The 20,202-nt window shown below is 46.2% G+C and overlaps 3 protein-coding genes across 3 annotated transcripts; 2 read left to right on the forward strand and 1 right to left on the reverse strand.

Annotated features, from left to right (window-relative positions):
• Positions 1-148: 148 nt before the first annotated feature.
• Positions 149-5,773, forward strand: HSPA5 (heat shock protein family A (Hsp70) member 5). Its single transcript, XM_015826124.1, has 9 exons — positions 149-224; positions 1,599-1,773; positions 2,255-2,486; positions 2,959-3,096; positions 3,238-3,350; positions 3,458-3,848; positions 4,130-4,367; positions 4,480-4,647; positions 5,187-5,773. Exons 2-9 carry the CDS (start codon positions 1,655-1,657, stop codon positions 5,747-5,749), a joined length of 1,962 nt encoding a protein of 653 aa, XP_015681610.1. The 5' UTR covers positions 149-224; positions 1,599-1,654; the 3' UTR covers positions 5,750-5,773.
• An 838-nt stretch (positions 5,774-6,611) lies between these two features.
• On the reverse strand, positions 6,612-11,039 carry RABEPK (Rab9 effector protein with kelch motifs). Its single transcript, XM_015826123.1, has 7 exons — positions 10,840-11,039; positions 10,053-10,213; positions 9,577-9,729; positions 8,676-8,837; positions 8,301-8,450; positions 7,367-7,516; positions 6,612-6,884 (listed from the first exon to the last, which is right to left on the reverse strand). The coding sequence occupies exons 1-7, from the start codon at positions 10,893-10,895 to the stop codon at positions 6,634-6,636; spliced, it is 1,083 nt and encodes a 360-aa protein (XP_015681609.1). The 5' UTR covers positions 10,896-11,039; the 3' UTR covers positions 6,612-6,633.
• Positions 11,040-11,725: 686 nt separating this feature from the next.
• On the forward strand, positions 11,726-15,959 carry PPP6C (protein phosphatase 6 catalytic subunit). Its single transcript, XM_015826122.1, has 7 exons — positions 11,726-11,811; positions 12,523-12,618; positions 13,260-13,325; positions 13,754-13,895; positions 14,384-14,463; positions 14,597-14,806; positions 14,989-15,959. The coding sequence occupies exons 1-7, from the start codon at positions 11,737-11,739 to the stop codon at positions 15,235-15,237; spliced, it is 918 nt and encodes a 305-aa protein (XP_015681608.1). The 5' UTR covers positions 11,726-11,736; the 3' UTR covers positions 15,238-15,959.
• Positions 15,960-20,202: the final 4,243 nt, after the last annotated feature.

Genomic DNA, 20,202 nt, shown 5'->3' on the forward strand with positions numbered 1-20,202 from the left:
CTCGGAGCGGGCCAATCGGGCCCGGCCAGCTTGCTAGCCGGCCGCCAATGGGGAAGCTCCACCGCGGGGAAACGCACCAATGGAGGAGCTCCACGCGAGGCTGCGGGAGGCTATATAAGCGCGGATGGGCGCCGGGGCCTGAGTACTCGGATCGGGGCAGCGCGGCTTTTGGAAGGCGGCGAGAGGCGAGAAGCGGCGGCGGGCAGCCCTGCGCGGCGAGATCGGTGAGCCCTGGCGGGGGTTGTCATGAGCCCAGACCACGTGCTGTCTCGGGGGGAATCCTCTGGACGGCCCTTCCCTGCCTCGATCTCCCTGCAGGGACCCCCAAAACCCCAAATGGGGGCGGTGGGAGAATGGGGGGGCTCCTATGGGGGCTCCCCCGCCTTTAGTTCCACCCAGGAGGGTCCCGAGACTGCAGATCGCATCATCCACAGCCTGCATGATCATGGGATTGGGATGGGGGGGGGATCAGCAAGGGAAGGGGGGCTGCTTGGAGGTGGGGGGGCTTCATTTTATTCCAATATTTCAATAAATTCTTGGATCTAGCCTATTTGATGCCTGATTTTATAAAAAAAGCAACAACTGGACATTGGCCTCTATTTTATTTTGCCTATTGCAGCATTTCATTTTGACTTTTATGTATATGGGGGTCCTCTTTCAGCCCTTTTATGTATATGGGGGTCCTCTTTCAGCCCTTTTATGTATATAGGGGTCCTCTTTCAGCCCTTTTATGTATATAGGGGTCCTCTTTCAGCCCTTTTATGTATATGGGGGTCCTCTTTCAGCCTTTATGTATATGGGGGTCCTCTTTCAGCCCTTTTATGTATATAGGGGTCCTCTTTCAGCCCTTTTATGTATATGGGGGTCCTCTTTCAGCCCTTTTATGTATATGGGGGTCCTCTTTCAGTCCTTTTAATCCCTAAAGATCATTTATGTATTTGCCTTTATATTTTGCAATTCTCCTTAAAAGAGGATATGGTTAGTTTCTTCTATTCTGGCGTCTTTTTGGTGTCTGTGTCTTTTTTTTGGGGGGGGGGTTGATGCATTATTACAGGGTCTTTAAAAAGGAGCTCATGTCAGCTGCCAAAGCCTGGACGATGAAATGTCAATCTGAATGCAGGAAGACCTGAAGCCAGGCCTGCTTAACCTGATGCAGCATCCCTGGGGTGCTATATGGGTTTATTTGCCTTTTATTTTGAGCCCGGGGTGGCAGGGGTTTCACCCCCCAGTATGTGCCCAGCTGGCATTTTCAGGCTTGCGTAGTTTGATATAATGGCTGTGTGTAGAGCTGGCAGGCATGGTGCTAGAATAGCTGATGACAATTTCTTTAAAAAAAGGGGGCAGACTGCCTTGATTTTCTCAGGCTTTCATCTGTATCGTCTGTTCTGCAATGAGAACAGAGTGGGAGAGTCGAGCCGGAATAAAAACTCTACAGGTTTTATTTTCATTGATTCAGTTTCCGTAGGCCAGACTCAGTCTTGTCCCCACGTCACTTCCCGGATGCTTCCATTGAGTGATGATGCAAAACCCTCTTGGGGGGGGGAATATAACTCCATTTGGTCTTATGGCTCTCTCTCTCGGATCTTTTCTTCCTGCAGTGTTTTATTGCTTGTTTGGTGTGTGAGAGAACAAAAAAAAAACCTCTAAAAGCAACATGAAGTACGCCATTGTCTGTCTGCTGCTGGTGGGCAGCGTCTTTGCTGCCGAGGATGACGATAAGAGGGAAGAGGTGGGGACGGTGGTTGGCATCGATTTGGGAACCACTTACTCCTGGTATGTAAAAGAAGAGAGCTGCTCCAATCTATGGGTATTGGGTTTCATTGGGGGTGCCTGGAAGATCTTGGTGCAGAACGTGGCTGGAAATTTGGCACAATAGGGTAAATTGGTTAGCATATCGAATTGGTGGACTTATGCAAAACTTGGAGGCATGCAAATAGCTGTCTCAGCCAATGGAAGAGAATATTCATAGCTCTGGGTTAGACTGTGGGGTCCTTGGTGCTCTCTGATCTTGGGTGTCTTCTGGCAGACGTTGCATGATCCAACTAGGTAACATCCTCAGTGGATTTTGCTCTCATTTTATATACAACCAGTGTTGTAATGCAGGGCAAATTTCTCATTGAAAATGAATAAGAATGTTCTTCTGCATCAAGATAGCTTCCTGTCAGTCGTGGCTGCTGTGCTGTTGATGCTTTTTTTCTTTTTTTAAACGGAAGCATACGCTGATGGAATGACCACAATTCTTTCTTCCCTCTAGTGTCGGTGTCTTCAAGAACGGACGTGTTGAGATTATTGCCAACGATCAGGGCAACCGGATCACGCCCTCCTACGTGGCCTTCACTCCGGAAGGGGAACGTCTCATTGGCGATGCAGCCAAGAATCAGTTGACTTCAAACCCCGAGAATACCGTCTTTGATGCCAAGCGTCTGATCGGGAGAACGTGGAACGACCCTTCGGTGCAGCAGGATATCAAGTACCTGCCTTTCAAGGTCAGGCAGAGTTTCCCTCTTGGTTCTGATGCATCTTGTAAAAAAATCTGACATTTTTGCAAGATTTTCTCCCTTCCAGCTAGGCTGGAGTTCATTCTAATCGCTCACAATGATTGGTTCACACATCAAACCACTTTTGGGGGGCCGGTCTCCTACATTTATGGCTGAATGAAGATATGAATCCAGTCTAACATTAGCTTGGAAATGCAGTAGCATATAACTTTGTATATTAAACCTTAAGTCCATTCACCTTGTTGCACTTGGAGAAATACTCTTGGAGCCTTTTGGGGGAAGTTCTGTTACCAATATTCTGTTAGAAACTAGAAAAGTGTTTGGTCATTAATAATAAGGCAGTTTACCTGCGTTCTGGAGTACAACATTCACTTTTCCCCAGAAAAAAAAATGGTTTTATGTTGTGCGGATGCAAGATTTCTGGATTGTAATGGTGTTTGATCCTTCTCGTCTTAAACAGGTTATCGAAAAAAAGACCAAGCCATATATCCAGGTGGATATTGGAGGAGGCCAGACCAAAACCTTTGCCCCGGAAGAAATCTCCGCCATGGTTTTGACCAAGATGAAAGAAACCGCTGAAGCCTACTTGGGGAAGAAGGTGAGATGTAGCTCCTTGGACCAGGCTTTTTCTAGAAAGAACAATTCGGTGGAGAATGGAAGCCCCTCTGTTTTTTATGAGTGAATTACATCAGAGACTTCTTCAGCATTCAATTAACCCCCCCCCCATCTTTATTACTAGGTCACCCACGCTGTGGTCACTGTGCCCGCGTACTTCAACGATGCTCAGCGCCAGGCCACCAAGGACGCCGGCACCATCGCTGGATTGAACGTCATGAGAATCATCAACGAGCCGTAAGTGGATGCCACCACCTCAACGCTGCTCTTCCTCCCGCTATCGAAGGTTACACCTTGGTGTACCGTTCTAACGTGGGGTGTGGTTTTTTTCCCCCTTCCTGTAGCACTGCAGCTGCTATCGCCTACGGCTTGGATAAACGCGAAGGAGAAAAGAACATCCTCGTCTTCGACTTGGGCGGCGGGACTTTTGACGTGTCTCTCTTGACCATCGACAACGGGGTCTTCGAAGTGGTGGCCACCAACGGGGACACGCACCTGGGAGGAGAAGACTTCGACCAGCGGGTGATGGAGCACTTCATCAAACTCTACAAGAAGAAGACCGGCAAGGACGTCCGCAAAGACAACCGGGCGGTCCAGAAACTCCGGCGAGAAGTGGAGAAGGCCAAGAGAGCGCTTTCCGCTCAGCACCAGGCCAGGATCGAGATTGAATCTTTCTTTGAGGGCGAGGACTTCTCGGAAACCCTCACCAGGGCCAAGTTTGAAGAGCTGAACATGGTAGGTGACCTTCAAAGGGATGGGCTAACCCAGTGAACGTTGGGGGGTAGTAGAATAGGGAGGAACCAATGCTAGTTTTTAACGTTGAATCAAAATGGTGATGTGATGGGAGTTGCTTCTATGAGATGCCTTAGTACAGGAGTCCTCCAACCTTGGCAGCTTTAAGACTGGTGAAATTCTGGCAGTTGAAGCCCACCAGTCTTGCCAAGTTTAGATGTACTTCTGGTTCTCCTCTGAAGCGTCAAAAACAAGCGACTGATCCTTTTAACTCCTTCCTCCAGGATCTTTTCCGCTCCACCATGAAGCCTGTCCAGAAGGTTCTAGAGGATGCAGACCTGAAGAAACCCGATATTGACGAAATTGTCCTTGTTGGGGGCTCCACCCGGATTCCTAAAATCCAGCAGCTTGTCAAGGAGTTCTTCAACGGCAAAGAGCCTTCCAGAGGCATCAACCCTGACGAAGCCGTGGCTTATGGTGCTGCTGTCCAAGCCGGCGTCCTTTCTGGCGATCAGGATACTGGTAAGCCGAGAGAGAGAGGCTCATTTGTGAAGTGACAAGTCCAGGTTGTGAGGAAGGCTCAATTTCTGACTTTTTCCCAGGCTGTGCCTTAATTTTCCTTCCTTCCTTTCAGGTGACTTGGTGCTACTTGATGTGTGTCCCCTAACTTTGGGCATTGAAACTGTGGGGGGCGTCATGACCAAACTCATCCCAAGGAACACCGTGGTCCCCACCAAGAAGTCCCAGATCTTCTCCACCGCTTCTGACAACCAGCCAACAGTGACCATCAAAGTCTACGAAGGTAAACTTATTTGTCTCCTTTATTCTTTTTTATAAATAAGGCAGCAAACATCTCCAACACTCCTTCCTTCCTCCGATTTTCCCGACAACAATCCTGTGAGGTAGGGCTCGGCTGAGAGGGTGGGACTGGCCCAAAGTCACCCAGTTGGCTTTCATGCCTAAGGCAGGACTAGAACTCGTGATCTCCTGCTCAACTCTCAGCATGTCTGGTTAGAAATGCTAAATTATACTCGGTGTGTTTTTTTTAAATACAGCACTTGGCTTGCCTGTTGAAAATGGACCATAGCTTAAATGCAAATGACCAGCCTTAATTTTATCCATCACTTTTAACTTCATGGGTATATGGTACATACTTAATATGTACCATGTTAAATACCCTTGTCCCTTTTGCTTCAGTAGGACTAGAAGACCTCAAGTTCCCTTCCAGCTCTGTTTATTTCGTTATATGAAGTCGATAAGAGATCACAGATCTTTTTAATCTAAAACCCCGGCAGCCGAGGATAGCCATTCAACATCGTGTTTCTTTTCCCTTTCCTGCAGGAGAACGCCCCCTCACAAAGGACAATCACTTGCTTGGCACTTTTGACTTGACCGGCATCCCGCCTGCCCCGCGGGGCGTCCCTCAAATCGAGGTCACCTTTGAGATCGACGTGAACGGCATCCTGCGGGTGACGGCGGAGGACAAAGGCACGGGCAACAAGAACAAGATCACCATCACCAACGACCAGAACCGCTTGACGCCCGAAGAGATCGAGAGGATGGTCAACGACGCGGAGAAGTTTGCCGAGGAGGACAAGAGGTTGAAGGAGCGCATCGACGCCCGCAACGAGCTGGAGAGCTACGCCTACTCGCTGAAGAACCAAATCGGCGACAAGGAAAAGCTGGGGGGCAAGCTGTCGTCGGAGGAGAAGGAGACCATAGAGAAGGCCGTGGAGGAGAAGATCGAGTGGCTAGAGAGCCACCAGGAGGCCGACATCGAAGACTTCAAAGCCCAGAAGAAAGAGCTGGAGGAAGTGGTGCAGCCCATCGTGGGGAAGTTGTACGGCGGGGCGGGTCCTCCCCCCGGCGGGGAAGAAGAGACGGCGGAGAAGGATGAGTTATAGGCCTGTCCCGGCTTTTTTTTGTTGTTTTTTTTCCTTCCCTGGAATGGCCACGCTGTGTAAATAGTGGACTTTTGGACATTTTTTTCCTTTTCCTTTGGTTTTAAGCTATTTGAACTCAAGAACTGGGATGTGATCAGAATCTTCACCTCGCGTGGAGTTTGGAAATGTTTATAGCCCCAAAGCGGCTGATTACTGCTTTTCGTTAGCAGTTGATAAGTGTCCCTGGAGGGTGGGATTGGGGGGGGGATAGGGGAGGAAGTTTAACTTGCCAGGAGGGGGGGGTCCTTCCTTGACGCATTCACCTTACAATTGTTCTATTTAAAAAAAAAAAAGTGGGGTGGTGTGTGTTCCACGGAGAATTTTTTCTACCCTCCAAAGCGCCAATAAATTTGTTATTTACACTGAATTTCAAGGGTTTGGTTCCTGTGTCTGCAAAGAGTTTGCTTGGCAGACTTTTCATTAACCCAAGTAGGTAACGTCATCAGTTGCCTAGTTAGGTAATAAAACGTCTGCAAGAAAATAACCAAGCTCAGAGAGCAGTAAGGACCCCACAGTCGTCGTCCTTCTCCCCCCCATAAGCCCCACACCCTTCTAGTACTGATGATGTTACCTAGTTGGGTGATGAAATGTCTGCAAGAAAAACCACCAAGCTCCAAGAGTGAGCCAAGGAACTCCATCGTTCAACCCTGAGTTTCAAATACCCTCTTTAAATTGGAACCAATTTATTCTCTGGAGCCATCCATGCTGTTTGCTGATTGAGACTACAAATACTGCCAACATTTGTGGGTTTGTTTTTTCAAAGGTGGATAGTTAAATGTGGGGCTTACTGCCACAGGCACCCCCCCCCATCAGACCACGAGTCTTAATACTTGCATGGCCTAACTTTATTCTTCTAGCATGCTTACGATACAGTCATTATAGATATCCCCTTTAATGTTCATGCCCCCAAACACCAAGCAGAGATGAACCAGCCGGCCTTCCCTGGGACCCTCCTCCCCTTGTGCAGCTTCTGGTGTTTCTTTGTGATTGTGGAGCTCTTCTCCAGAGGTTCCCCAAGGAATAACACACATTGAGTGGTCCAGCCGGCCAGAAGGTAGCGGAATGGTGAACTCCAGCTGCGTCCAATGACTTTTTTCTGCAGCGGTTTTAATGTTTTCAGAAAGAAAACAAAGGGGTTATTTTATTATTTTTGGAAATAAAGTGGGGGAAATCCCGAATACTCCTATTTTTTCCCCCGCTGTGAGTTGGGTTGAGAGAGGGAGGGACTGGCCCAAAGTCTCCCAGCTGGCTTCTATGACTAAAGCTGGACTAGAACTAACCATTAGTTCCACATACACAACAGTCCCTTCTATCAGCCCTGCTTGTTCTCTAGAGAGCAGTGATTCTCAACCTGTGGTCCACAGGCCCCCGAGAGGCCACGAAAGCTTGAAATGTTACGATTTCAATCTTGAGTTAAGTCTCAAGGTCCGTGGCCACAAAACGGCATTTAAAGGGGTCCCGTGGTGAAGGAAAAGGTTGAGGGCCACTGCTCCAGGGGACATCTCGTGGCTCTGTAGATGCCGACCCAGTCCTGAAAAACCCATCACGCCAGAGGACTAAAGCAATCGCCAAGAATACCTGTGTGATACTTGTACATCGTATTGAGTTCCCCCGTTGGGTCCATCCCTCCAAAAATGTAAACATGCTCTTGGAAAGCAACGGCTGAGTGTGCCGCTCGGCCTCTGGGAACGGATCCTGAGCTGGACAATTTCTCCCATTTAAGATCCCCTGCAGAGAAAAGACAACAAACCCTGGCTTGCTTTATTCGAGATGACCTCCCCTTTTTAAAAAAAGTGGCATTTCTGTATTAGAAATATCCTGCTTCTTCCCGTTTTTATCTTTTGAACCATACTAAGTACCATAGATCAGTCTGAGCAGGGAGATCCAGAAACATCTTGGCTAAAGAGGGATTTGAAATCAAACTGGTTTATCTACCCTCAGGAGCCAAGTACTATCACCAGAAATTGAGCTCAACTCTTTGACGCCCAACAGAATAATAAGAGTTGGAAGGGACCTTGGAGGTCTTCTAGTCCAGCCCCCTGCTCAAACTGGAAACACTATATTTATTCCAGACTAATGGCTGTCCGGTCTTTTCCCGAAAGCCTCCAGTGTTGATGGAGTACCTACAATTTCTGAAGGCAAGCCGTCTCGCTGCTTAATTTTTTTTTCACTGTCAGGAAAGTTCTTCATTCTAGGTTTGGTTCTTAAGTTCTAGATGAGGCTCTCTTAAGAAATTGCCCAAGTTCTTTCACTGTTCTCCACCAAAACTTTTAAAAGATTCCTTTTAATTCAAAACAACAGTAACCAGAGTTTCGGGAAGCAAATCAAAACTGGACAATGACAGCCCAAAACTTCATTTGGGATCCATCCTTATAGTGGCCATTTTGGTGATTACAAAAATGCTGGAGGTGGCTTGGGAAGACTCTTTAGGAAAGATTTTAAAACACTTGAGAGCGAAGAGACTCAAATGCACCTCCCTTGCTAATTTTAACACTACATAGGGTGTACTTACGTATGTCAATGGAGAACAGGTCGTCATAAAACGTGTCGCCAGCCAAGCCGCCATGTATAAACAGTCGGTTCTCAACCGCTACCACCACGTGGCCATGTCGGGGAGCAGGAGGCTGACCACGCACCTCTGGCTGTGACCACGTCAAGGTGGCTTTTTAAAAAGGGAAACTAAAGTTAGGTTAGCTTCTCAAATCAGAACTAAGGTTTGTTCTGACATACCCTTCGTATGGGCTTCGTATGATGGGTGAACCAGCCCCAGCCGAAAGAACAAATACTGCACGGAAGGCTGGGATCTGTAGTTCTCCTACCTCTTTTAGTTCGTGCAACTTAAGGGCACATGGGGGGAAAAAACCCAGCCTTAAATTTGTTCATTCACCTGAGTCAAGTATGTGAAGTTGCTGGTCTTGGACAGGATCCACCCCTTTATCCCCTCCTCCAAATACATATAACCGGTCCCCAACGGCTGCCGTGGAGGTATGATACGTGCGAGGGCTCGGTGGATTGCCGGCCACGTTGGTTTTCTGCCACGACCCAGTTTCTAGCAAGAGAAAAGACGGTGAGTGGACCCAGACCAGACTTGCTAAATTCCAGATGACTCTGCAAAGAGGTCAGATCAGACTTGTCCCCAAGTCAGTTGGGAAAGAAATCTTGAAACATTGGATTCCGCTGCCCATCGTGGTTAAGGATTGGAGGAGAGGAAGTCCCAAATAATTAAGAGTGCACCAATTTGAGAAAAGCCGGTCTTGGCACTACAAGTAAGATAGGTAAATAAAAGACACAAAAAAAAAACCCAGAAGAAAAACGGTGAAGGGATTCCATAGAAGAATTTAGTACAAGTAATCCTCAACTTTATTACCCCAATTGACACCGAAACATCTGCTGTTAAGCACGTAAACATGCCCAATTTTACAAACTGATTTGTCATGGCTGTCCCCTCAACACCCAAAGCGGTAAAAGAGGAAGTAAACAAAGAAGGCTTGGCATGGCTGTTAAATGAATGTGTGGTTGCTAAGCAAATCCAATCTCCCTTCGTTAACTTTGCTTGTGGGAAGCTGGCCATGAAAGACGCAAGTGGGGATCCCCAGGATGCTGCAACAGCATAAACACATAAATACACACCACCCAAATTACAACCATTGGAACTGCAGGGATGCTGCTGGTTGTTAGTAAAAGGATTGGTCATAAATAATTGCAATTTCAAACTGTCACTAAATGGTTTGCATCCAATTTTGCTCGGATCAGATAACAGCAATGGATCGAACAGAGGCTCTGCTTACCTAGATCCAAAACTTGTACGCAGTCTCTGTTGCCAGTTTCACTGGCCCCTCCGTATACCCAGAGTGTGTTGGGCCGGCTCGCAGGCACAAAAGCAGCGTGTTCGTATCGTGGCAACAGACCTACCCAACCAGGCGTTGTCCAGCAGTTAGCATCTACGGCGGAAGGACAGATATCAACCCCTAAATATGTTTTAAGATTTCCTGCTGGGAACAAAATCTCTCACGCTTGAGAAATCAAAACCTTTCAGAGGCCCTACCATTTCTGTCTTTACACAGCTTGATCTACACTAAACATTTCTTCAGGCACAGCGGTGCCCAAAAAAGCACCCAGCCACCTGGTAGAAATCTCCCTGACAAATTCTTTCAGCAATTTGCATGCCTTTGCATCCATAAGGACTAGAAACATGGGTCATTTTTAACAAATTCAATTCAGCAATGTCCATTTCCCCCGCTTTCTCCCTCCCAGCCGAACTTACCAAGATCAATAAAATAGGAGTCAGCGAAACTTCCACTCGGATTTGCTCCGGCGATGATAACCACTTTCCCATTTTTGCTGCCCGGGTCCAAAGGAGGCAGATATAAAGAGTTTTGGCCCACACGAGCACAGGGACTCTTCCCACATAAGGCAAGGGAATACCTGGCAGGCAGAGAGAAGCAGGAGAAATATTTATCCAGGTGATTTTTTTCCAAACAAACAAAATATCAGCCCCATTTTCCAGGAGGATCTTACCCACCCACCCACCTACCCTCTTTCCCAACCCAGTGGGAATGCTTGTTAGGAATTCTGCATTACCCAGAAGAGGAAGGACCATGGAATTTTGCACGGACAGATCCTGGTGTCAATCAATCCATCAGAATAGAACTGGAAGAGACCTTGGAGGTCTTGTAGTCCAACCCCCTGCTCAAGCAGGAGACCCTACCTACACCATTCCAGACAAGTGACTGAAAGTCAAGGACCTGCCTAAAAATTGAACCAGGAAGTGGGCGCCCAGGTGAAAGGAAGGAGATGCCTCGCTCTCTATCCTTTTTTTTTTTTTTTTTTTTTGGCGCGGTTCTTTTGCAAGGTCCTTCTTTTCCCGTGCAGATCAATGCCTGCAGACGTGCCAAGCCTGGTTGCATGCACCCATCCAAGGTTGCAAACGGGAGAGCTTCCGCGACCTCCCACGCGCTGCCTCCCTCGCCCCACTCCAGCATCCCTCGCCCTCGCCCTCTTTTTGCACTGATCCTAGCAAGAGCATGCACACGTGCAAAGGAACCCCTCACCAGGTCGCCGCCTGTGGTTTCTCCCGTGGCTTCAGCTTCCGCAGCGCCTTCGCCATTGAAGCAAATGCAGGGGGGGAAAGAGGCGTGGTTTTGCAGGGAGAACCCCCCCTTCCCGGGCCGTTGCTAGGCGATTGGCACCACCCCCAACCTCTTTGACGTCTCCCCAAAGACAGGAGAGGCGTGACTCTGCATTCCTTCCTTTAGCATTTACTTATTTCTCGAATTTATTCGTGCAAAAATTTGCAATTCTGGTTCTCGTTTGCACGAAAGGTATGCAAATGGTGGGTTGGGACTGTGGCTTGTTCAAACTCTCCTGCACAACGGCACTTTCCCCCAATCCAAGGCCATGCACGTTTGCTGGACACCAACGCCCCTAATCCCCGGCCAGCGTGCCCGCCTGGGCATTGCAAGAGCCTCTCTGGAGAAAAGAGCAGCTAAAGGAACCAGCCAGCGCTGACTCCAAATCCCAGCATGCCGCGCGGCAGGGCGGCCGTTTGGACGCCATAATGGACTCCCGCGGGGCGGGGCCAGAGAGAGAGAGAGAGAAAGAGAGAGAGGAGCCGGAAGCCGACAACCGGAAGCGGCCTTGAAGCGGACCAGAAAGAAGCACGGTGTCCGATTCAAGTTGGCTTTCTCACTTCCGGTGCGGCCGAGAGAAGACGGGAGGGCGGAAAGGGCGGCGTCGCTCGCACCGGCTGCCTCCGCGAGCCCGTTCGCCTCGCCCGGCGGAGCCCGGCCCGGGTTTCCCGCCTCTACGCCCGTTAGGCCCCAACCCGGAAGTGCGAGCCGCAGCTTCCGGTCCGGTCCTCTCTGCCCCACTCTTCTTCCTCCTCCTCCTCCTCTTTCTGCCTTCCTCCCCTCCCCCTTCCCCTCCCCCCCCGGAGCTGCTCTGCCAAAATGGCGCCGCTGGACTTGGATAAGTACGTCGAGATAGCGCGGCTCTGCAAGTACCTGCCCGAGAACGACCTCAAGGTGAGGCGGGGGGCGGGACGGGCCTCGGAGGGGGGGGCTCCCCTCGAGGGCGCTGCTTGCCACCCGGGAAGGGGCGCCCCTGGGAAGGGGAGGGCATAAGGACGGGTCCCCCTATGCCAAGGGGGGGCTTCATGCCGCCTAACCCCGGTTCCCCCTCCCACTTCGAATGGGCTCCATCATGTCCTGTCTTCCTCCCCCTCGACGCGGTGCCTGGGAGCCTTTTTTATTTTTATTTTCTCCTTCCCAGTTGAGCTGCTCCCCGTCCCTGGGATTTCCTCGTGGTCCCCTTTCCACGTTGATCTGAAACTGCCTGAGCCATGGAGACATGGCATTGCGAATAAAGGGGAACATTTGCAGCCCAGGGTGGAAATGAGGGGTCCTTGGTGGTTTTCTTGCAGGCGTTTAATGACCCAACTAGGTCACATCATCGTTGCTACTAACTGTGGGGTTTACTCCCTGTTTAAGTGAGGTTACCTAGTTTGGCTAAGGAAATACCTGCAAGAAAACAGTAAAGCTCAGAGACACCTTAACAAAGGGAATGGATGCCCAGGAAAAGAGGCAACAGGCGGGGGAGATGGCGGAGGAGACGGGCCATTCAAAAATGTGAAAAGTGGAATAAATGATATACTTTGGAACGTAAAGGGGGAATTTGACGTGATGTTAGCGGCATGTGTGACTCATGGCCTGACCTGAACTTTTCTGTCTTTCTAGCGGCTGTGTGACTACGTCTGTGACCTGCTCCTAGAAGAATCAAACGTGCAGCCGGTTTCTACCCCCGTTACCGTCTGTGGTGACATTCATGGACAGGTGGAATTTCCCATGGACTCTTACCTTTTTGACATTCTGGATTGGATTCTGGATTCATTCCGGATTGGGTTCTTGGTTCCATTCTGCAATGGCTTTTGGATTTCGGATTCCATTCTGATTTCTGTTCTGGGTTCCATTCTGGATTTCCAATCTGCAATAGATTTTGGATTCCATTATGTATTGGATTCTGGATTCCATTCTGGTCCATCCTCCCCAAAAATAAATAAATTCTGGATTGGGCTCTGGATTCCCATTCTTGTTTGGATTCTGGATTCTAGTCTGATGTGGAATCTGGATTCTAATCCGGATTCTGGTCCAGACTATACTTTGGATTGTGTTTTTTATTTTCCTCAGATCTCACTTGTACCTCACTTTTGTTTGTCAGTGGTGCCAATTTGGGTGCCTAAACAAAGCCAGGCGTTACTGAAAAAGAGGGAATTGTAATGTTTCTCTTGGATCAACAGGTATCAGATTGTCCTAACATTTTGACAGTCATTGGTAATATTAACTGCCTGCACATTATTATTGTTTTTAGGATTTGTAAATAGAACATTTACAATTCCGTCAGAGTTCAAAATAATTTCAATGGGTACTTTGAATTTGTCTATGTTGAAATACGTGTGTGTTTTTTTTCTTTTCAGTTTTATGATCTATGTGAATTATTCCGAACTGGAGGTCAGGTTCCTGACACAAACTACATATTTATGGTATGAACAAATGTAGAGAAAACAGAGATTGGAATGTGATATATATATATATTATAATAATCAAGGGGAGAGGATTGCTCTGGTGGTTTTGTTTTCTGCTCTGAAAATACAACTCCTGTTCTTTTGCTGAGTGCATATAGTTTGAAAAAGGAAGTGCTAGCTAGTAGTAACAGGTTTAAAAAAGAAGATAGCACACTTGCTTAGACTCTAAGCTTTCTAAGAATCCAGTTTTGTGGGTCAGGTATTTGGATAATTATGTGTACTATATCCTAGGAGGATTGAGAAAAAATTGAAAAACGAACATTGACAACTGCAGCCTAATGTTCTGCCTCTTTAGTTTCATACAAACCCCGCTAACATTGATTATCTGTTCATAAAATGGCAGCCTGAGCACATTGTTTCAATTAAAGCATTGTTTTGATTTCCAGGGTGATTTTGTAGACAGAGGCTATTACAGTCTAGAGACATTTACTTATCTTCTTGCCCTGAAAGCAAAGTGGCCGGATCGGATCACGCTCTTGCGTGGGAATCATGAAAGCAGACAGATAACCCAGGTCTACGGATTTTATGGTGAGTACCCTACTGCTGCTACACTTTCCTGGAACCGTCTTTTTGTTTCCGTTACAATCGGCATAAAACTGTCATGATTTAGCCTGACTGGTAGGATTTGGCTTTTTAAAAAGGATTATAGCAACATTTATTTCATTGCAAGCAAGCATAACCCTCATAGTTTCTGGAATTCCCTGTCTGAGGCAAGAAAACTGGCTGGGTGACTTTGGGCCAATCACCAGGAGACGGAGAGTTCTAGTCCTGCCTTAGGCATGAAATCTAACTGGGTGACTTTGGGCCTGTCCCTCTCTCTCTCTCTCTCTCAGCCCAGCCCACCTCATAAGATGTTTGTGGGGGGGAAATAAGAGGAGGAAGGAATATTAGATACATTAACCGCCTTGAACTGTTTATTTTAAAAAAAGGCTAGATATAAATTTTAAAGAATCAAAATAAATAATAGAACCTGGTGTCCTTTATTTTCTCTTCCTTCTCCTCTTCCTCCCAAACAGATGAGTGCCAAACAAAATACGGTAACGCAAACGCCTGGAGATACTGCACTAAAGTCTTCGACATGCTCACCGTAGCAGCGGTAAGTGCTTCGTTGTCCTGTTTGTGGGGAAAAAAAAGGGTGGGTAATGTGAGTGATGCGCTCTCCTCTCCTCCTACCCCAGATAGCTTTTGGCTTTCGAGAGAGAGTGAAAACCCCTTCTATTTTCCTCCAGTTGATAGATGAACAGATCCTCTGCGTGCACGGAGGTCTTTCTCCAGACATCAAAACACTGGATCAGATCCGAACCATCGAGCGCAACCAAGAGATCCCTCACAAAGGCGCTTTCTGCGACCTCGTCTGGTCTGACCCAGAAGACGTGGACACCTGGGCCATCAGCCCTCGCGGAGCCGGGTGGCTTTTTGGTGCTAAAGTTACCAATGAGGTGAACTCTAAATCCACCCTACGTCATTATTTTGCCAGCTTTCTCGTTTACTGCACTTAGAATATTATCTGAGCAACCGGGAGAGAGGAACCTTTGGGCGTAAATCGGGGACTGCCTGCATATAAAACCTAGCTTGAGTTAGTGCCGTAAATCGTCTCCCTTTTCTCTTTGCCTTTTGACAGTTTGTCCACATCAACAACTTAAAACTGATCTGCCGGGCCCATCAGCTGGTCCACGAAGGCTATAAATTCATGTTTGACGAGAAGCTGGTAACGGTCTGGTCAGCCCCAAACTACTGCTATCGCTGCGGGAATATCGCCTCCATCATGGTCTTTAAAGACGTGAACACGAGAGAGCCGAAACTTTTCCGAGCTGTCCCAGATTCCGAACGCGTCATCCCTCCGAGAACAACCACGCCGTATTTCCTCTGAAAATGCCGCCCACGGCCCTCCCTCCCTTCGTGACGTACATTCTATTGAGCACTTTGCTGCTGAAATGCTTTTTTCCCCCCCCTATTTTTAAATTATCTAAGTGTATATGGTCTGTAGCGTTGCGTTTCTTAACCGCCCTTCTTCCCGTGCGTCTCCTCCTCTTTAAGATCGCTTTTGAAACGTCCCACAAGCACTTAACTTGTCATATATATATATATATATATATTTATATATATTTAGTGCTTTCGATTTCCTGTTTTTGTTTTTAGGGAAAACCCCTTCCCTTCAAAATGAAATCAAATAAAAACGGAGCAAGACACATCAGAGCTAGTCTGATTCTCCTTTATTTCGTTCAGGAGTTGGCGTTGGGAATTTTTTGTTTTATTTGTTCTGGATAAGGTTTTTAAGGAATTTCAGCAGCAAAGTTGAATTAATATGCATATTGGGACTTTGTAAGTCCAACTTCCGTGCATATCCTTATGCAGTAAAGGTAGGCTGGCCTTGTTGATATTTTAAATCATAAATAAGTGGTTTAGAAAACTGCCCCTTTTCCCCCCTTTCCTTTCAGCTTTGTTTTTATTTTTAGGATTCCAATTACCCATTACAGGTATTTGAATTTGTACATTAAAATAACTGTTCTGATTTTTCTCAGATACCTTGTATTTTTAATAAAAGTGATAATCTTGAACCCCTGCCTCTAGGTTAAACTTGAAAATAAAACTTTATGTTGTTGTGAATGAGTGCCTTCATGTACCAGTCTTGACTATAACACAACACAACACAAACACAGTCACAGTTTTTTCAGGGATGTTTTGTAAATACATTTGGGCTTTTGGAACTAAAGTACTGATCCCAGTACTTTTTTTCCCCCTTTTTGCGCTAGAGATAATATTTTGCCCTTGGCAATTATTTTGGGAGAGAGATTCTAAGATCCTGTGTAAAAATGTGTTCACCAATGAGGAACCGGATATAATGCCTATTTTATCTTTAACAGCATCTTTTTTTTTTCTTTTACATTTCAGACTCCACCATCTAGTTGTACAGGGACAGTAAAAATTAGGCACCAATTAACATTCCAAAAGTTAGATCTCAGTTTATGTGCCAAACACCTTAATGTTGTTCAATTGATGATTCTTCATTTTGAGCAGTATTCTCTAATTTTGACCTTTGACCATGATGCCAAATTTTTGGTCTATTAAATACTAAATATTTTGCCCCTTTCCTTACAAATCATGCCATGATCTGGGAGAAATAATACTAAAGAAATTAATGGAACATTGCTGAGGGAAAGCAGATGATTGGCAGCTGATTTATTTTGTGGTATTCTGTGGTATTTCTGCAGTGGAAATGTGTCAGAAGCACCATTTTATATATTTTTTTAAATATTAATTTGAAATGTGGACCTAAATTACCCCTCACGTTTAAATCTCACTCTTTGAAAACAGTATTCATAATTTTGGAAGAGCATTGTCATTTTTATAACCAACTATATTTTCAACTTGAGGCCTTTAATGCAACAGAAAGGCTGCCCATTTTTTTAACAAAATAAATCTGTGAATACCCAACATATCACGTCAGTCCAGTCAGGTTTTTATGTTTGTAATACATCCTTGGCCTAATGGCAGGAAAACTTCAGCATAGGCCAAATGACAGAGCTTGTCTGCCATTTTATTTTGGGAACAGTGGTTTGACTTTTTTAATGTAGATTGATATGTATTGTGTATTTATATGTATTTATAATCTGTGTTTTTTTAGATAAGGCTGATGTAAATAGGAACCCTTTATAACCCAAATTTCATCACCACTCCTATTGTGGCAGAAATAGAAAAGTTTGAGGCAATTTTACTACCCGCCTTCTGAAATCCACGATTACAAGATTCTCCCTCAGAAACCCCTGAAATACAGCATTTTCCCCCCGTATATAAATTAAAAAATGGCTTTACGCCCAAAACAAAACACTTAAAGAGTCATATTTAAAATACCTTTTAAAGTGGACACAAAATATAACAGCCACCTTAAGAGTTACACTTGCCTCAGCAACCTGGTTCTTTTTTTGAGAGGGAGATTTCCCACCAAAATCTCCCTTCAGCCCAAGTTTTCTTTCTTAATCGCTTATGTTTATTCTACTCACAAAGGTTAAAGTCACACCAGTTTCTTGGCTTTGTTTTTATTCTTCTGTTGCACCCTCAGCATCCAGAGGGAAAACCTTGGATTCCCAGGAACATCATAAGGACTAGAAGACTAGTCTGAGCTCTTTTTTTGCCTTTGAAAAGGCTTGGTGAGTGACTCCAGACTCAAGTGACCTCTTAGACTCTAAGGCTTAGAGTGATGCTGGCTTCAGCTCTTTTCTTCTATATGTCATCTTCCTCAGAAGCTGCTTTTTTCCATCTTCATCTTCCCCTTCTGCCTTCTTCTATCTTCTCCTTCTGCCTTCTTTCTATCTTCTCCTTCTGCCTTCTTTCTATCTTCTCCTGCCTTCAATCTTCTCCTTCTGCCTTCTTTCTATCTTCTTCTGCCTTCTTTTTTCTATCTTCTCCTTCTGCCTTCTGCCTTCTATCTTCCCCTTCTGCCTTCTTTCTATCTTCCCCTTCTGCCTTCTTTCTTCTATCTTCCCCTTCTGCTGCACCCTCAGCATCCAGAGGGAAAAACTTGGATTCCCGGGAACATCACGAGGACTAGAAGACTAGTCTGAGCTCTTTTTTTGCCTTTGAAAAGGCTTGGTAAGTGACTCCAGACTCGAGTGACCTCTTAGACTCTAAGGCTTAGAGTGATGCTGGCTTCAGCTCTTTTCTTCTATATGTCATCTTCCTCAGAAGCTGCTTCTTTTTTCCATCTTCATCTTCCCCTTCTGCCTTCTTTCTTCTATCTTCTCCTTCTGCCTTCTTTCTATCTTCTCCTTCTGCCTTCTTTCTTCTATCATCTCCTTCTGCCTTCTTTCTATCTTCTTCTGCCTTCTTTCTTCTATCTTCTCCTTCTGCCTTCTTTCTATCTTCCCCTTCTGCCTTCTATCTTCCCCTTCTGCTACACCCTCAGCATCCAGAGGGAAAACCTTGGATTCCCAGGAACATCATGAGGACTAAAAGACTAGTTCAAGCTCTTTTTTTTTTTTGCCTTTGAAAAGGCTTGGTGAGTGACTCCAGACTTGAGTGACCTCTTAGAGACTCTAAGGCTTAGAGTGATGCTGCTTCAGCTCTTTTCTTCTATATCTCGTCTTCCTCAGAAGCTGCTTCTTTTTTTCCATCTTCATCTTCCAACTGTGCCTTTTTTCTTCTATCTGCCCCTCCTGCCTTCTTTCTTCCATCCATCCATCTTCCTCTCTCCTCACCTTCCTGCTGCTGGTCTGACAGCTCCCTTGCTCGCAGCCTCCTTTTATACCCTCCTCGCCCCAAACCCGCTCTCTGCTGATTGGTGGCACCAACTTGGCCCTCACTGATTTTCATTAGCCGGGTCATCCCATTGGCCCTTCAGCCTGGGCTTCTTAGGCCAATGTCCTGCTTTCCTCAGACCTCTCCCCATTGGCTGAAAACGAGGGGCTTTCGAACCTCACTCTTTGCCCATAAGCTGAGGGTCACTTCTTGAGCCAATTGTACCCTGGTGACTTAATGGATTTAATGGGCATGGGGCCTTTTTGGTGGTAATAGCCTATATTTGCCTTTTTGGTGGAAATAGCCTATATTTGCCTTTTCTAAAACTCTTCCCGTTTCCCAGGGTGGGGAGGGAGAAGAGGAAAGTTACAGAGAGGCCATCCGGTGCAGTGGTTAAGGCATCAGGCTAGAAATCAGGGCGCAGGGATTTCTAGTCCTGCCTTGAGTATCTTGGTGCCAATCACCAGGAGATGGTGAGTTCTAGTCCTGTTGATTGATGGACTGTGAGTTCTAATCCCACCTTAAGCACAAAGCCAGCTGGGTAACTTTGGGCCAGTCCCTCTCCCTCTCTCAGCCCACCTCACAGGTTTGTTGTGGGGAAAATACCAGCCTACCTCACAAGGGTGCTGTTGGGGGAGTCAGAGTACTGTAAGCTCCTGGGCGGCAAAAAAAAAAACAAAAAACAGATCCCAGGATCAATTGGGGGGGCAGTATGTGTCTGTCTGTCTATCTGTCCACTCAACTTTCAAAGATAGCTATAGATTAGAAATAATGAAAAATAGAAGATAAATAGATAGATAGATACAGATAAAGATAGATGATAGATACAGATATAGATACAGATAAAGATAGATGATAGATACAGATATAGATACAGATAAAGATAGATACAGATAAAGATAGATGATAGATAAAGATATAGATACAGATAAAGATAGATGATAGATATACAGATATAGATAGATACAGATAAAGATAGAGATAGATGATAGATACAGATATAGATAGATAAATGATAGGTAGATAGGTAGATAGATAGACGGATAGATAGATGATAGATAGATAGAGATAGATAGATAGATAGATAGATATAGATGATAGATAGATAGATAGAGATAGATGGAGAGATAGATAGATAGATAGATAGATAGATAGATAGAGATAGATAGATAGATAGATAGAGATAGATAGAGATAGATAGAGATAGATAGATAGATATAGATGATAGATAGATAGATAGAGATAGATGGAGAGATAGATAGATAGATAGATAGATAGATAGATAGAGATAGATAGAGATAGATAGATAGATAGATAGATAGATAGATAGATGACAAATGATGGATGGATGGATGGATAGATAAACAACAGGAATGAATGAACAGAAAGGGGGGAAAGAAGAGTGAAAGGCCACGCCCCTTGCGAAGGCCCCTCCCCCTGGCCGAACGTCCGTTCCCAGCAGCCGCGCCCCCGCCCGCCGCTCGGCTCCTCCCCTGCTCCCCGCGGGCGAGAGGGCGGGGTTTCCGCTTCCGCGGGTCGGCGGCGGCGGCGGCGCCGTGCGAGGGAGCTTCTGCCGCCCGCCCGCCTATCCGGCGCGGCC

This window comes from Protobothrops mucrosquamatus, unplaced genomic scaffold (genome assembly GCF_001527695.2).
Source record: "Protobothrops mucrosquamatus isolate PMUCROS unplaced genomic scaffold, P.Mucros_1.0 scaffold2971, whole genome shotgun sequence".
NCBI classification, from domain to species: Eukaryota; Metazoa; Chordata; class Lepidosauria; order Squamata; family Viperidae; genus Protobothrops; species Protobothrops mucrosquamatus.

Bases quoted from the DNA above. Each gene is read 5' to 3' on its own strand.
- HSPA5 (XM_015826124.1), top strand. From the start codon at position 1,655: ATGAAGTACGCCATTGTCTGTCTGCTGCTGGTGGGCAGCGTCTTTGCT. The intron at 2,487-2,958 runs GTCAGGCAGAGT...CGTCTTAAACAG, and splicing joins TCAAGTACCTGCCTTTCAAG to GTTATCGAAAAAAAGACCAA. The intron at 3,849-4,129 runs GTAGGTGACCTT...TCCTTCCTCCAG, and splicing joins AGTTTGAAGAGCTGAACATG to GATCTTTTCCGCTCCACCAT.
- RABEPK (XM_015826123.1), bottom strand. From the start codon at position 10,895: ATGGCGAAGGCGCTGCGGAAGCTGAAGCCACGGGAGAAACCACAGGCG. The intron at 8,451-8,675 runs GTGAATGAACAA...CTTTTTAAAAAG, and splicing joins ACTTCACATACTTGACTCAG to CCACCTTGACGTGGTCACAG. The intron at 6,885-7,366 runs GTATTCTTGGCG...AAACCGCTGCAG, and splicing joins GATGTACAAGTATCACACAG to AAAAAAGTCATTGGACGCAG.
- PPP6C (XM_015826122.1), top strand. From the start codon at position 11,737: ATGGCGCCGCTGGACTTGGATAAGTACGTCGAGATAGCGCGGCTCTGC. The intron at 14,464-14,596 runs GTAAGTGCTTCG...ATTTTCCTCCAG, and splicing joins ACATGCTCACCGTAGCAGCG to TTGATAGATGAACAGATCCT. The intron at 14,807-14,988 runs GTGAACTCTAAA...GCCTTTTGACAG, and splicing joins GTGCTAAAGTTACCAATGAG to TTTGTCCACATCAACAACTT.